The 15,934-nt window shown below is 38.5% G+C and overlaps 1 protein-coding gene across 1 annotated transcript; it reads left to right on the top strand.

The window, feature by feature from the left end:
* Positions 1-2,366: 2,366 nt before the first annotated feature.
* Positions 2,367-4,948, top strand: LOC142446852 (olfactory receptor 52A1-like). Its single transcript, XM_075548587.1, has 2 exons — positions 2,367-3,292; positions 4,927-4,948. Exons 1-2 carry the CDS (start codon positions 2,367-2,369, stop codon positions 4,946-4,948), a joined length of 948 nt encoding a protein of 315 aa, XP_075404702.1.
* The last annotated feature ends 10,986 nt before the right edge of the window (positions 4,949-15,934 follow it).

The raw sequence follows: 15,934 nt of genomic DNA, 5'->3' as shown, positions 1-15,934 counted from the left end.
TGCCAAAGAGACCAGGTATAAGGCATCATGCAAAAAAAAAAGATTTATATATATGTATATGTATATGTGTGTGTGTATATATGTGGATATATATGTGTATGTATGTGTGTGTGTGTGTGTGTATACCATATTGAATGAAGGGGGAAGTGCAGAGTGGAGACCCAAGGCCCAAGTGTCGGCCACTGGAGATACCCTCACAGAGGGGTTTAGGAGAGGAGATGGGTCAGTCAGGGTGCGAGGTAGTACTGATGATGAACACAGCTTTTCCCCCAGATCCTGGATGCTTCCTCCCCCCAACTACCATGATCCAAATTTTACCTTGCAGGACTGGATAGGGCAGAGGTTGTACACTGGTGCATATGGGAGCTGGAGGCACAGAGAATCCAGGGTGGACGTTACCTTCAGGACCAAGGGTGTTAGGGGCGATGCTGGGAGAGTGGTGGGTGAGTGGTTTGGAAAGGGGGAACGATTACAAGGATCCACAGGTGACCTCCACCTTGGGAGATGGACGGCAGAGAAGGGGGCGAAGGGAGACTCCGGATAGGGCAAGATATGACAAAATAACAATCTGTAAATTACCAAGGGCACATGAGGGAGGGGGGAGAGGGGAGGGAGGGGGAAAAAAAGAGGACCTGATGCAAAGGGCTTAAGTGGAGAACAAATGCTTTGAGAATGATTGGGGCAGGGAATGTGCGGATATGCTTTATACAATTGATGTATGTATATGTATGGATTGTGATAAGAGTTGTATGAGCCCCTAATAAAATATAAAAAAAGAAAGAAAATGATTAGGGCAAAGAATGTACAGCTGTGCTTTATACAATTGATGTGTGTATATGTATGGATTGTGATAAGAGTTGTATGAGCCCCTAATAAAATGTTTAAAACAAAAACAAAAAAAAGACTAGAGAAGAATTAAATAACAGAACCCGATTCTTTACAGAATCACAAATATTCCTAAATAAATGGCTTTGGAACTTACAAATGACAAAATGTGCAATTTTTATGGTTTTGGTCCCAGAAGACCTTTTAAAGAATGTATAATAGGCCAAGGTTTGAGAAAGTTTATATGCCATTTAAATTGGGAAGTTATTACATTTTAATATTTACTCTCATCAATAACTGTTTTGAATCATTTCTTGAACCCTCCAGTGTCACCTCTTCTCTTTTCTGTCTAGTTTTCTTGGGAAGCTTTACTGTAGTCTATTAATCATTGATTGTAATTTAATGGATGTTTATATATCAGTTCAAAATCTGTTTCAAATTTTTATAAATACCTATCTTTTAGTTAGAACCAATGAAACCAAATGGCCAAATCTTTGGACGGATGGAATTGAAGACATTGGTGTCCATATGGCTTGGCTGCTCAATCTTCCATTTTTCTATATCCTTTATTTTCACATTGAGCTGCAAACTCTAAGGCTGGCAGCTGAAAACCAATTGTTGCTCTGAAAGAAAAAGAGGAAGCTGTCTTCACACATGAAGATTTATTCTTGTTGGAGCTTTTATGAAGTCACCTTTCGGAAGAGTTGACTAGCTGTCAGTAAGTGTGGTTATTGTTTTCGAGTGATTTGTGGTCTGGGAACGAGTCTTCATCTCTGTACATTGCTATTGTTCATTCTCTTGCCTCCGAGGAGTGCCTTTCCTCCAAGAAATTTGTAATATATCTTGAATTTCAACTGGTTACTCTGCTATTTTTAGCTCACAGCTGAATGTGAGAATTTTAGCTGCTAGAATTATCAGAAATATCAGAGAGCTTTGACAAAGAAAAGTCAATATAACCTAAACTTGAAATTTTTTCCTCAAGTCTTTATCAGTCTAGCCAAATTTATATGATACAACTTACATAATACAGGTACATAAATACCTTTTGCTTTTCATATCAATTTGTTGGCATCTGAGTATTTGCTGGTCCAAATTGACATTTCTTAGTTCAAGAGGATTTGGATCAATAGATTACTAGAGAAGAGCAGAAATTAAGGTAATGCAGAGATTCATCAAACTGATTAAAATTCAATTCCCAAGTAAAAGGAAACATCTAATTTTTGGTCAACAGGTCTTAGAGGGAAGTCCCAGAAAAGCCAGCAAGTGATGTCTTAAGCAGGTGGTTTTGCTGACTATAAACACAGTCTGCTTGCCACGTAACCTGAATATTATTGTAACATGGTGCTGGTGGGTGTTTTCTTTGAAGTGATGTGTATATATGAATTTTTATCATCATTATTTGTGAGATGGATAATATGATCACAGAGATCAACCAAAATAAAAACAAATATACAGATTGATGATGAAGAGTGAAATTTGAAGAGGCAGAGCTGAACTGAGTGAAAGACATCTTTGTCTGTATCAGAAGACCCCAGGATATCATGTTCATTTCCAATTTTACTGTCTTCATGCCCTCTGTGTTGACTCTAGTAGGAATCCCAGGGCTGGAGTCTGTGCAGTGCTGGATTGGGATCCCATTCTTTGCCATGTATCTCACTGCAATGATTGGAAACTTCTTGCTGCTGACTGTCATAAAATCAGAACGCAGCCTCCATGAGCCTATGTACATCTTCCTCGGCATGCTCGGAACCACCGATATTGGACTTGCTACAAGCATTATACCCAAGATGCTTGGAGTGTTCTGGTTTCATATGCCAGAAATTTATTTTGACTCTTGCTTGCTTCAAATGTGGTTTATACACACTTTTCAGTGCATTGAGTCAGGCATCCTGCTTGCTATGGCTTTCGATCGTTACATTGCCATCTGTTACCCTCTGAGGCATGCCACCATCTTAACCTTCCGGCTGGTCATCCAAATAGGTACTGCAGTAACTCTCAGGGCTGCTGCCCTCGTCACCCCCTGCATAATACTGATAAAGAGCCGCCTTAAATATTATCACACAACTGTTATCTCGCACTCCTACTGTGAGCATATGGCGATTGTGAAGCTTGCTGCAGGAAATATTTGGATCAACAAGATCTGTGGTTTATTTGTAGCCTTTGCAGTTGCAGGATTTGACGTCATATTCATTTCCTTGTCCTATATCCAGATATTGACCACCGTTTTACGTCTGCCCCAGAAGGCAGCTAGGTTTAAAGCATTTGATACTTGTGTCACCCACATTTGTGTCTTCCTCCAGTTCTATCTCCTAGCCTTCTTCTCCTTCTTTACACACAGGTTTGGTTCCCATATCCCCCCTTATATCCACATTCTCTTTTCCAGCATTTACTTGCTGGTCCCTCCATTTCTTAATCCACTTGTCTATGGTTTAAAGACAAGACAGATACGCAGTCATGTAGTGAAAATGTTGAATGTTTAACAACTAGGCTCATTAATATGTTCACAATTTCTTTCAGCAATAATAATCATCTGTCAATAAATTCATAAAAAACTTTTACATTATCTGTGATGCTTGGGTTTTCTATTTAATTAGCTCTTGAAATGTATCAGCATCAAATGTGTTTTCCAGACCAACATAACTAATGACTATTCCTCAAATATATGTGGATTGTCCCTGAGTGATGAAAGTTAGGGGTGTAAAAAGAGGTAGCAACATAATAAATGCACACATGGTTCCAGTCTCCTCTTACATTTTTAGTTCCTGGATAAGTTTCTTCCTCCAAGTATTCTTCATCACAAAGATCCATGAATCTCCCTCAATGCAAGAACTCTTTATTCTAATAACCTGGCATTCCATGATACTCACCTTCCCAACACGATTGCTGAAGACAGAAATGGGTGCATAAGCAAATGTGGTGAAGAAATATGGTGTTACCTGGCTATCAAAATGTCTTACAGGCTTGAAGATAAACAAGCAGCCATCTAGCTGATAAGCAACAAAGCCCACATGGAAGAAGCACACCAGCCTGTGTGATCATGAGGTACCTATTAGATTAGGTGTCAGGCATCAAATCCTAGAACAAAATATCATATTGATGTAAATGAGTGGGAGGGAGCAGTGAAGACCAAAATCCCATCTGCAGAGAATTGGACAATCCCTCACAGAAGGGTTACCAGAAACAGACAAGCAAGTAAGTTTGCAGTACAATACCAACAAATCAAACAATTTCCTCTAATTTTTTAATGCTTCCTCTCCTCCACTATCATGACCCCAATTCTACTTTACAAATCCAGTTAGACCATATGCTGTACACTGGTACAGATCAGAGCTCACAACACAGAGAATACAGGACAGATAAACTCCTCAGGACCAATAATGAGAGTAGTGATATCAAGAGGGTAGGAAGAATGTGGGGGGAGAAGTGGGGAATAATCAATTATAACCCCCACCCAACCCCAGGGAGACAAACAACAGAAACATGGTTGAAGGGAGATAGCGGTCAGTGTAAGACATGAAAAAAATAGAAATTTATAAATTATCAAGGGTTCTTGAAGGAAGGAGGGTGGGGCAGGGAAGAAAGAAACGAGGAGTTGATACTAAGGGCACAAGTAGAAATAAAATGTCTTCAAAATGATGATGCCAACATTTGTACAAATGGGCTTGGCATAGATGTATGTGTGGATTGTGATAAGAATTGTAAAAGCCCCCAATAAAATCATTAAAATTTCTTGAATTATGCATCCTTTATATTTAAATTAAATGCACCCAAAGTACTTGTTCTGAGTACTTGTTCTGGAGCTCAGAAGACAAGTTGCTAATATGATTTCTTTCTTTGTTATTAATATCTCAATCATTTTGGAAAAAAGCAGATAAATGTTGTCTTTAATATATTCTTATTCCTATATGCTTTATTAATCTGATGAGAAATATAAAGTATAAACATTTAGAAGCATTTCCACAGTTATTCAAGAACTTCAAACACACAATGTCTGAACAATCAGTTGTTCTGTCTTTGACATCAATATTGTTTTATCCTACCTCTAATGTTTAATTGCTTATCTAATTCAACAAATGTTATCAGATGCCTACAATATTATAGATATTATGCTAGAGATTCATGATCTCTGGTATATCCTATTCAATACCCTTAGTTAATGAGTTTGTGGATATTAGTTCCTGAGAGAGAGAAAAAATAATGTAGAGGCATGCACAAGATGTGGGATATACAAAGACTAATTCACTGGTTTCAAACTGAGAGTAATATTCCATGGTGTGGATATACCAGAGAATTTTTTATCCATTCTTATACTGATGGGAATTTGGCTGTTTGTTGCTTTTTGCTATAGGAAACTGTGCTGTACTAATCAGGGACAGACTAAGTTTGCTCGTGTTCTACAGTTTTTAATCTTTTGGCATAAGCCTGACTTTTTTTCTTTATTAAAATTTAAGATTTAATTTAAATACAATAAAATTTATTCTAAAGTGCCCAAGTCATTGCATCACTTGATCCACCAGCTTCAAGCTCAAGCTGCAATCTATAGCAATCAAATTACATTATAGTGTAACTGAAAACTATGGTGTAATCAATATGACAAGTAAGCTTAATCATTACTGTCATGGTTATTGTCTCTGCCCACAATTTGTTTTTGTTACTTCCAGAAAGCTATGTGACAGAATGGGATAGAATATTTTCATTATTGTCATAAGTAGAAAAATATCAGATAAGGAACAGTTGATAAGTAAAGAACTGTTGTTTTGTAGTTACTATCAATTTGACCCGGACTCATAGTGATCTCATGTATTACAAAAGGAAAGTGATTTGAACTGAGCACTCTGTACTGCTGTGTGGACTAACCAGTTTTATATATTCCTTCTTGCTGTATAAATCTATGTATCTATCTATCTAAAATCATAAGTGTCCTGGTTTTGTTTCTTTAGAGAGCCATGCCTAACACAACTACATTAAATATAGCATATGTAAGAGGCTGAGGTTCTGAAATATATACACTATTCTTTAAATAACAGCATGCTTTTGGAAACCTATAACAAATGTTTGATATCAATAGAATCACAGTGTTATAGAATATTGTTGTTGAATGGCTTTGTGTCAATTTCAACTCAAAGCAGCTCCATGAGATACAATGCAACTGCTCTGTAGGGCTTTCTTAGCTATAAATTTTTATGGCAATAAAACTCAGGGTCTTTTCCCTGTGGTGCTAATAGGTGGATTCAAAAAGCCCATTTTTGGTTAGCAACAACATGCAACATTTTCACCACCAGCTTTCCTGACGGATATGAATGTTCGTAGGTATTGTTCTTAAGTTCAAGCTAAGATTTAGGGCGGGCCCCCAAACCATTCCTAGATCTATGCTTTTGTTTTCTTTCTTTCATTTTAATTTAATCTTATGTGTTATATCTTTCCATAATGTAATCACATCAAACAGAATTGTACAATTGCTTCCATCATCGGTCACCAAACATATTTTTTCATTCCTGGACTCCTTGACATCATCCCCACTCTCTCAAATTCTGCCCCCACCCCCAAACCCTTGTTCAATTTTCTTTCCCTATAGGTTCAATGTCCTTGGTTTTCATTAACTAACAAACAAACAAAAATTACCTGTAATCAAAAGGGGGTCTTCCAATCGTGTTTAGGGAGTTACACCCTAATATGAATAATTATAAGCAAAACATAACTGAATGTCTATCACAAGATTTCCAGAATAATACATATCTTAATATAGCATACAGGGCATTGATGTAGCCTTGAAGAAGACCTGTGTTTCCATCAACCTGCAGTACACCATTCTTGGTACTGCTGTCTTCTACTTCCTCAGGCACCATCTATTTGCTAAATAAGCCGTCAGGTCCCAAGGGAGTCTGATGTAGAGTCCAGTTCACCCAGTGGAGTTTCTGCACGGGTCTCAGCAATGCAGCTTCTAGAGCATGCCGTGCACCCAAAGATACAGAGTTCAATGTCTCAGCAGTCCAACACACCCGCCCTGGGTTTCTGGGGCTCCCTCAGTTGCCCTAGTTCAATATAGCCCAGCTGCTGCACACCACTAAAGACACTCCCCACTAATGTCTCCCAAAGCATCCTCACTCATTCCTCCCCTGACCTGGAGGGCAGCCTCTCTTTCTTCCCCACAACAGACAAGCACTTACATTCCCCAAACGTGACAGTTCCCTCTCCCCTCTCCTGTGCAGCCCGCCCCATCAATAAGCCTCATCCCTCTGTCAGGGCGGCCTTCCTTGCTCCATATCCACATGACAACCACTCAGCAACCCCCTTCCCTCTCCAAACCATTTGATCGCAGCTGTCTTGAGGAGTCCTCTAGCCACGTGAGCTACACTGTACTTTCCAGGATCAGGTGGTGTGTGGTTTATTGGCACTAGTCCGGCTCTTTACAAGGCTGTCTGATCCTCAGCTAGAAAGCCTGCAGCCTGCAAGTTCAAGTAATGTATGTACTGTATGTATGCAACAGCTGTGTGGGAAAGCAGATCTCAATGTAACCTCAAGCTCTAGCAACACAATCCACAATCCACAGGTTGGCTTGGCCATAGGTAGTGTAACACACAGGTTGAGGCAGAGAACTAGCATGCTGTTCTGATCACCAGAGAGCAAGAGAGACAGGAGTGAGCCTTACAGTTCTATTTATCTCTTTGCCCTCCAATCAGTGACCTGATTTATCCCACAGGTTCCTACAGGTCAGGTTGGCACAACAAACCTAACTATCACAGTAATCAATCTATTTCCCTGTTTTATGTACATCTCTGTAGCTACCAGCTGAAAGGTTGGCAGCTTGAATCCACCCAAAGGTGCCTTAAAAGAACAGCCTGGTAATCTTATTCTGAAAGGCCATAATCATGAGAGACATCAGTTCTATTTCCATGCAGTTCAACTTTGCAATGTGTAGGGTCCCTATGAGATGGAACTGACTCCGTGCAAAGAGCTTTCTCTTTAGGAATTTACCTGTGTGGGTAGCCAACCTACTTTGAATCATTTACAGACTTTTCTCAAATAAATGTCCCATCTAGAGCTAATTGAAGAGCCATCGTGACTCAGCGCTTAAAGCACATGGCTGCTAACTAAAAGGTCAGTGATTAAACACCACGAATTTACTTGGTAATAAGGCAGAGCAATTTGCTTCCATAACAATTTACAGCCTTGAAAACTCCTTGGGGAAATTCTAGGCACAGGTCAGCTCTGAGTTGGAATTGACTAGAGGGCACACAAGAACAAAATGGCCGATTTTAAGCTATGATTAAATAGAATTGGGAAGAGATGCAAAGAATTAGCTCTTTAAGAAAGTATGAGTTGACACAAGCACCTCACTGAATTCATTTCTCGGTTGTTGTTGATAAAGTCCATCTTGTCACCTCCCCCAGAGGGAGGTCCCATTTAATGTAAAACTAAATGAAGAATTGCTCAGTCTTGCTCCATTCTCACAATTGTTGCCATACTTTTTTTGTATTGGACAACTCTCTTTTACTTTCCTTTTTCAAAAAAAAACCCCCCTTTATTAGAAGTTCTTAAATATACAATTACAATCCATAGTTCCATTAGATCAATCAAAGTTGTAAAATTGCTTCCATACTCATTTTCAATACATTTTCCTTCTTCTTGAACTCCTTGGTAAACCCCTTCCCCAGCCCTACCGCCGCCATCTTCCCATGCCCCCAGGGAACCACTACTCCCATTACTGTTTCTGAGGGGTATATCTATCTTGGATTCCATGCATCGAAAAATCTGAATTGTGCCAATGTACATACGCAGGTTGAGCAAAATTAGTGAGGTTTCACTAAGGCCATCATGGGAGGAGGAAATTTTAAAGAACTAGAGGAGAGTTATGTGTTTTATCATTGCTCTACTGTACCCTGGATATATCGTACCTCTGTGTGCCCCTTCATGAGGGACTGTCTAATTGTCTTACAGGTGCCATTGGGTCTCCACTTTGCCTTTGCTCCTTCACATACATTTTATTGCTTGTTTTCTAACTTCTGATATCTATTCCCGTCAACACCTCATTAATCATACAGGTTGGTATGCTCCTTCCATGTGGGTTGTAGTACTTCCTTGCTAGATGGCCGCTTGTTTAACTTCAAGCCTTTAAGACCCAAGATGCTATATCTTTTCACAGCAGACATCATAAGCTTTCTTCACCACATATGCTTATGTCTTAAGCAATCTTGTCAAGAAGGTGAGTATCATACATTACCACATTATTAGAATAAACAATACTTGTACTGAAGTAGGATATAAATAGAGGCACAAGTGTCCATCTTCTTCATATATATACACACACAAACATAAATACATATATTTTAATATATATTTATGCCTATATATAATTTTTACTTCTTTGTTGTTCTTTTTATTTCTTTTTTATTTCCCCCATCCCCACTATCATGTTCACCCATCATTAACCTTTCAACAGTTCCTCATGGGTATGTCTCAATTGATCAAAAGTCACCACGGACCCTACACGTTCCTCTTGATCAAGTTTAGATCCCTTGCTATTCCCCTGGCCCTGGCATTGTGGCTCACCATTCCCCTCCCTCATCTCCTCCTTTCACATGACCTCTCCCACCTCTCACGCCCCCATTGATCCCATTGCTGTCTCCTTGGTATTGCTTGTCCTGGTTATGTTATATAGATAGTGATAATACAAACTAACAAACAGATAAATACTTCCTCGTCTAACTGCTTAACTTTGTGAGCAGCCTGCAACCGGTTTAAATGAGGAACCAAGTACTGTCCCCAAATCAGAAGTCAAATTTTGGGATTCCTCCAAGACAATTGTTGCTATTCTTGAGCCTATTGCAGCCACTGTCTCCATCCACCTCATTGAGAGTCTTCCTCTTGTTATTCTTCATTCATAAGCTATTATGTTTTTCTAAGGCTGTATATAATTCTATGTAAGTTTAATAAAAACTGCTATATTAAAATTTTGAAGGTCTATTTTAGTTATTTTATTTGGGCTCATACAACTCTTATCACAATCCATACACATATCAATTTGTAAATAGCAATTTTGTACATTCATTTCCTTCATCATTCTCAAAACATTTGCTCTCTATTTCAACCATTGGCAACAGCTCCTCATTTTTCCCCTCTCCCGCATGAACCATTGATAATTTATAAATTATTATGTTGTCATATCTTACACTGTCTGATGTCTCCCTTCACCCACATTTCTGTTGTCCCTCCCCCAGGGAGGAGGTTATATGTAGTTCCTTGTAATTGCTTCCCCATTCTACCCCACCCACCCTCTACCCTCCCTGTATTGCTACTCAGACCACTGATCCTGAAGTGATAACTGTCCTGGATTCCCTGTGTTTCCACTTCTTCTCCGTACCAGTGTACATCCTCTGGTCTACCCAGATTTGTAAGGCAGAATTGGATCATGATTGGGAGAGGAGGGGGAGGAAGACCCTAGGAACTAGAGGAAGTTGTATGTTTCATCTTTGCTACACTGCATCTTGACTGGCTTGTCTACTTCCCATGATCCTTCTGTAAGGGAATGTCCAGTTCCTTACAGATGGGTCTTGACTCATCTCCAATCTGCACTCCCCCTCCTTCACAATGATTTGGTTTTCTAATAAGATAAATGATTTTGCTTTATCTTTTTAAGAAGTCCTGTGTCTGTTTAAAATGACAGTCTGTGGTATAATAGGTGTAAAATAAATTATTTTAAAGGAGTGTGAGAAAAAATGTGGAAAGTGTAATTTTTAACTCAGAACCAACGGCACAGGACAAAGGAGTCTGATTCATGCGTTCTTTTAGCTGCAATGATCATGGTCAAACTTTTTTTTTCTTGTATTATGCTGAATATAGGCAAATAATTTACTGTATATTTTAAATGAAAACTTTAAATACATTTTCTAATTATATCTGTTCCAAAAATTTCAGTTACATGCTAAGAGGGGGCAGTGGATATAGGCGTTGTGATTGATATTATAATTTTTGAAAATATATATCAGTATACCAGAAGCCCGAAAATGGTAGATGATCTTTGGGGAGAGCTTGTTAAGATACAAGAATGATTTGTGTCACCCAAGATCATGTGGAAAAAGAGATAAGTTACAGATGATTGAGACCCTGGGATGCAGTCAGCCCTTTTATGGATAAATAAGAAACAGTTTTACTGAAATCAAGTTACACATGTGCTCCTTTTGTATTCTGTCAGCTTCTGTCTATCTGATCTATAAGAATATCTCATTATACCTTTATGAGCCCTGATGGCTTATTATTATGGTAAATCAATGTCAGTAATTTGTTCTGTGGTAAGGTGGGACACTGTAATCTCTGAGGTGTTTTAAGAAGGAAGCAAATTTTGAATTCTAGTTTGCTTATCACAGGTGGACCTAATGAGTATCAGGGAATGATGAAAATTAATCCCAGAAGAACGTCACAGACTCCAAAACACTCGTTTTTGATTGCCTGAAACATCCAAGGAAGGAAAATCACACTTTATGATGTATACCTACATTTGCATTGGTAATCCCTGGTAAATCTTTGAGATAAGGATTTTGCGCTTAATGTGAGAAAATATTTTATTGGTTCTCTGTTGTTTGGTTCATTGCTCTTGGTCTATCTCAACTCCAGATGACCTCACGATTGCAAAATAGAACTGTTTGAGGAAGGTTTTAAGATTCTAAACTTTAAAAACCTGATAACTCAGTCTGTCTTTCTTGGAGCCTATCAGACTCCAAACATATCAGCTAGAATTTGAACATTTGACCATTTGTACCCTGTAGATTTCATCAATAATTCATACTCCATGTAAGCCAATATGATATCAGGTGGCAAAAAAACAACAGAATCCTACAGTAGCTCCTACAGTAGTTCAACTTCAGGAAAGACTGTGTCTCATATTATTTTATGCCCCTGCAGAATAATTCTAGGACATGTAATATAATCCTGGGTGATAAATATTAAAGGTAAGTTGAAAAATAATAAGACATTTAGAAAATGATATCCGAGTTAATAAATTAATGAAAAGATCATTTTTAAAAGGCTCAGAAATTTCACAAGCTTCAGCTAAAATGACTCAGAGGAAAAATAATTGTCTCATCAAATATATGGTTATATCTTAGAATGAAGAACACACATTTTTTATTAACAGCTGGCATTATTAACCAATTAATCCATCTCATGATCACTATATTATTGAAATGGATTATTTTATTTAGTTAAAAAATCATCCTGTAATGTATTTAGCTCTATCTTATTTTACCAGTATACTTGTAACCTTATTTTACTAATGAGGACATCGATGCCCATTGCAGTTTTATAACTGGTTTAAGAAAATACAAATCGTGACAATGGCAGTTCCAGGATTTCAACTCTGTCTGGCTTGAGACTTGTATCATGAACCAATAGAATCCATGACCGATGACTATCACTGGATCTTCCTGAGAAAAAAAGAGGAAGGCCATTGGGATTCCATGTAGAGTTTCCAGTCTGACATGTGCAGCTGCCTGTAAGGGGCAGACATTCACAGAATAACAGAGTTCTGTGTCACTAGAGTGTCTGAGACAGAGGCTGCATGATAAATATTACAGATGGTAAAAAGAGAAGAGACTTTAATTTTGCACATAGTGCACATTGGCTGCCCTTTAAAATCTGTAAGATAGTTATTATGAGAATCATAGTGGAGTTGCAGGCAGCTCTACTCCCTTAGATTTCATTGGTATAAAGAAGATGAAAATGTCCAGGCTACTTGTCATGACTCATTTATTTCAAAGTTTGAATAGAGTGTTCCTCCACCTTGTAAATATATATATGTGTGTGTCTCCACAATTTTCCCCCCTATTTGATATTTGTCACTCAGTTCTAAGATCCTCAGTCCAAGAAGAATCTGTCTCACATCTCAATTTCTTTCAGTCTAAGTCACTTCACCCACAGATTTGAGTCTTTGCGAATCCTCCAGTGTCGCCCCACAACCACCCATTGCTGTAGGCGCACTCCCTCCCCAGAGCACCTGGATAGGATTGCGGAGACTGTGACTCTTTTTAGGAGAGAAAGCTTCATCTTTCCCACCAAAGAAGCTATGGGTTTAACCCACAGCCCCAAGCAGACTCCTTGATATTGCTGTATTGTTTCATAAGATAGCCTTACACACATCTCAACAGCTTTCTAACAAGTTCCCTAAAATCTGGTCTTGATGTCCTTTACACCATCTACCTGATCACATTTGTTAATATATTTCCTTCCTTTGTAGACATTTGGTATGGCTTAAGTGATGCATTATAATTATAGACTCCGTGCCTTTGGCTGTATCCTCTTTCAGAGGGTGTTCTCTCCAGTACTAATGGTCTGGATGAGGATGCGATTAAGACCTGACTTTAGTAGAAGATGTGAACAAATCACACCCTTTATGTCCTGAGGGACTTCTTTAAGAATGCAAGAACAGAAGGTGTGGCTTTGGACTCCACCCTTTGTTTTCCTGAGATGGTGTATAAATGCTGTGTCAACCTTACAGTTCTGACACACCACCTGAAAAGCCACAATTCTATTTCCTGTTTGAACCTGATAGAAGCAAAGAGACCTGTGACTTTTGCATATTTTTGACTTTTGGCTCCAACCCTGCATTTTTTGCTTGGTTCTGTGTGACATTAGGATTTCAGACTGAACAGAAAACAACCTCGTGAGACACATCCGTAAAGCTTTGTGAGTGTCTATGGGGCATTATACAAAATCCAGAGATATAAGGGAATTTTCTCTAGGAGGAGTAAGGGGTGGGATGTGGGCAGAATAGTATGTTGGAAGATTTGGACATTTGGGAAACTAATCTCCAATTGCTTGGGAATAATCTATATTAATTCCTGTAACACAAATTATTACCACACTCTTTCCACAAATTTGTGATTTTTTTGGCTTAGAAAAGCAACTTAATACACAGTTTCCTTTAATTTTCTTTCATGGCTAGAGGGTTAACAGAATAGCACTTAGCCCTTTGTCACTAGGATTTTCCGCTACATAGAACGGCAAAATTGGGTTTCCAAGGCTGCAAATCTCTACAGAGCAAACAGCTACATCGTTCATTTGTGGAACATTTGATGACTTGGAATGACTGACCCATCAGTTAACAGATGAGTGCTTAAGCAATGTGCCACCAGGGCATGTCTCCTTTCACTAAAGGGACAACAACCCATGCATTCCTATCCAACTGAGTTTTCTGCCCCTATGAGGTGTCCTGTGGCATCGTGGGTCATGCATGGAGGAGCTCACTGAAAAGAAGGTGTTAGAATCCCCCAGCAATTGAGCAGGAGAATGGAAACACTGTCTTCTCCCTTAGAGATTAAAGTCTCAGAGACGCAAGGCAGTAATCTTACTCTCCAGGAACACGCTGAGTCAGAATTGGCTCACTGGCAGTGGGGTTGGGTTGTTTGATAGAGGCCACAAGATACAGGGGGCAGGAACCAACTACTGTTTAAAAGCCCATCATGACACACCTTCCTCGAGGTGACAATTTGAGATGATACAGATCCTTTGAACATCACAAGTTCGATGAGTACTACTGGCACCCAGTGAGCAGGGCCATAAACAAAATCAAACAAAAGCCTGCTATTGAATAGGTACCAAGCAATGCCAAGTAGTTTGTAAATCACAAATGATCTGTCTAGCCTCAAATGCCAATCATTTAGAAGATGAGAAAAATCTTTCCTCATATAATATCAGTTAGGTTTCCAGGAATTGAACATGGAAAAATACTTGGAAGAAAAATATTGTTTTCTTCTCATCTTTTAGGCTGCAGTATAATTTAAAAGTGTATAAAGGAGAGTCTAAAATGGTCTGTTAGACTGAAGACATGGTTTTCTATTTATTATTCAGGTGGTTTCTTCCTGGAGTCCTGTCTGAGCTTTCATTTTCTGAGTATGTACCGACATGCCCCTATGGCGGGTCTGCTTGTGTGCTGTCCCTCACGTGTTCTCCAGGCATACGATTGCTCTGGATGCTGCAACACAGAGTGCAAGCCTCACAACTGTGAAAATGGAGCATCCGGCATAGGGTCTTTATGACTTTTAGCCCGAGGAAAGCATTCAGTTTAGCAAAATGTTATTCTAATGAAGTCACCTAGGTTGTTAATAATGTATGGATGCTATGCTATTGGAAGGTGGTAAGTCCTCAGGTAACTATCGTGTAATGTACAAATGCCACAGGTGCATATGAAATCTATTGGAGGAAATGCAAAGCACAACTGAGAGAAGTTTACTTATTCTTCTCTTCTGATTTTGATTCCATTGGATATTTTATCACATTCGATGAGTTCTTTATATATAGTCTAGGTTTATTGTAATTCTTAAAGCATATTAACTCTTTATAAAATTACTTATCCTAATTCTAAGTGGTAGATATTACAGATTAAAATTCTGGTTCCCCAAAGTATATATTACCTTTGCAAATCAGACATCTCAGTATTATATTATTAACTTCCATTTTTGACCTGATCTAACTATCCTGTGTTCTAAATCCTAACTTCTATCATATCAATAAGGCAGAATTAGAGGTAGTTTTTAGTCATGTGGGATATAATATTTAAGAACAAGTTGTATCTCCAGTCATTCTCTTATAAGAAATGAAAGAGGCCAAACAATGGAGCAGATAATGAGGGAGCTCAGTACCTCAAGAAAGAAGATCAGTCTTGGGACTTGTGTTGAGAACTGCCTACCTCCAAGGGAATATTGATGTCAAGACACATGTAGATTCTCAAGAAATGCTAGGCCCACAGATGTTGAAAGTAGTCAAAGACATTTCCTCAAATCCAACAGAGAGAGAGGAAAGCTTTATTTTTTGAGCTGACACACTGAGGTATATATTCTAAATTTTGAGAGAATAATTTTATATTTGTTAGAACAATAATTTCATGATATTTCTGTAATAGTTCTAGATAACTATGATAGGGAATAAAAATAATATAACTAATGCTTAAAGGGCATGAGATGAATAACATCTGCCAGGACAGTTATTATGGCAGAAAAGGGCCATCAAATAGATTTTATTTTGATCATTAAAAGTGCCTAAAGGTACAATATGAACCCAGACTTCTGGCTGCTCAATGTCATTTTGGAAAGAAAATAGAAAACTAGAAGAATCTTTG

This window comes from Tenrec ecaudatus, chromosome 4 (genome assembly GCF_050624435.1).
Source record: "Tenrec ecaudatus isolate mTenEca1 chromosome 4, mTenEca1.hap1, whole genome shotgun sequence".
Lineage (NCBI taxonomy): Eukaryota > Metazoa > Chordata > Mammalia > Afrosoricida > Tenrecidae > Tenrec > Tenrec ecaudatus.
This window is presented reverse-complemented; position numbering and strand designations above follow the sequence as displayed.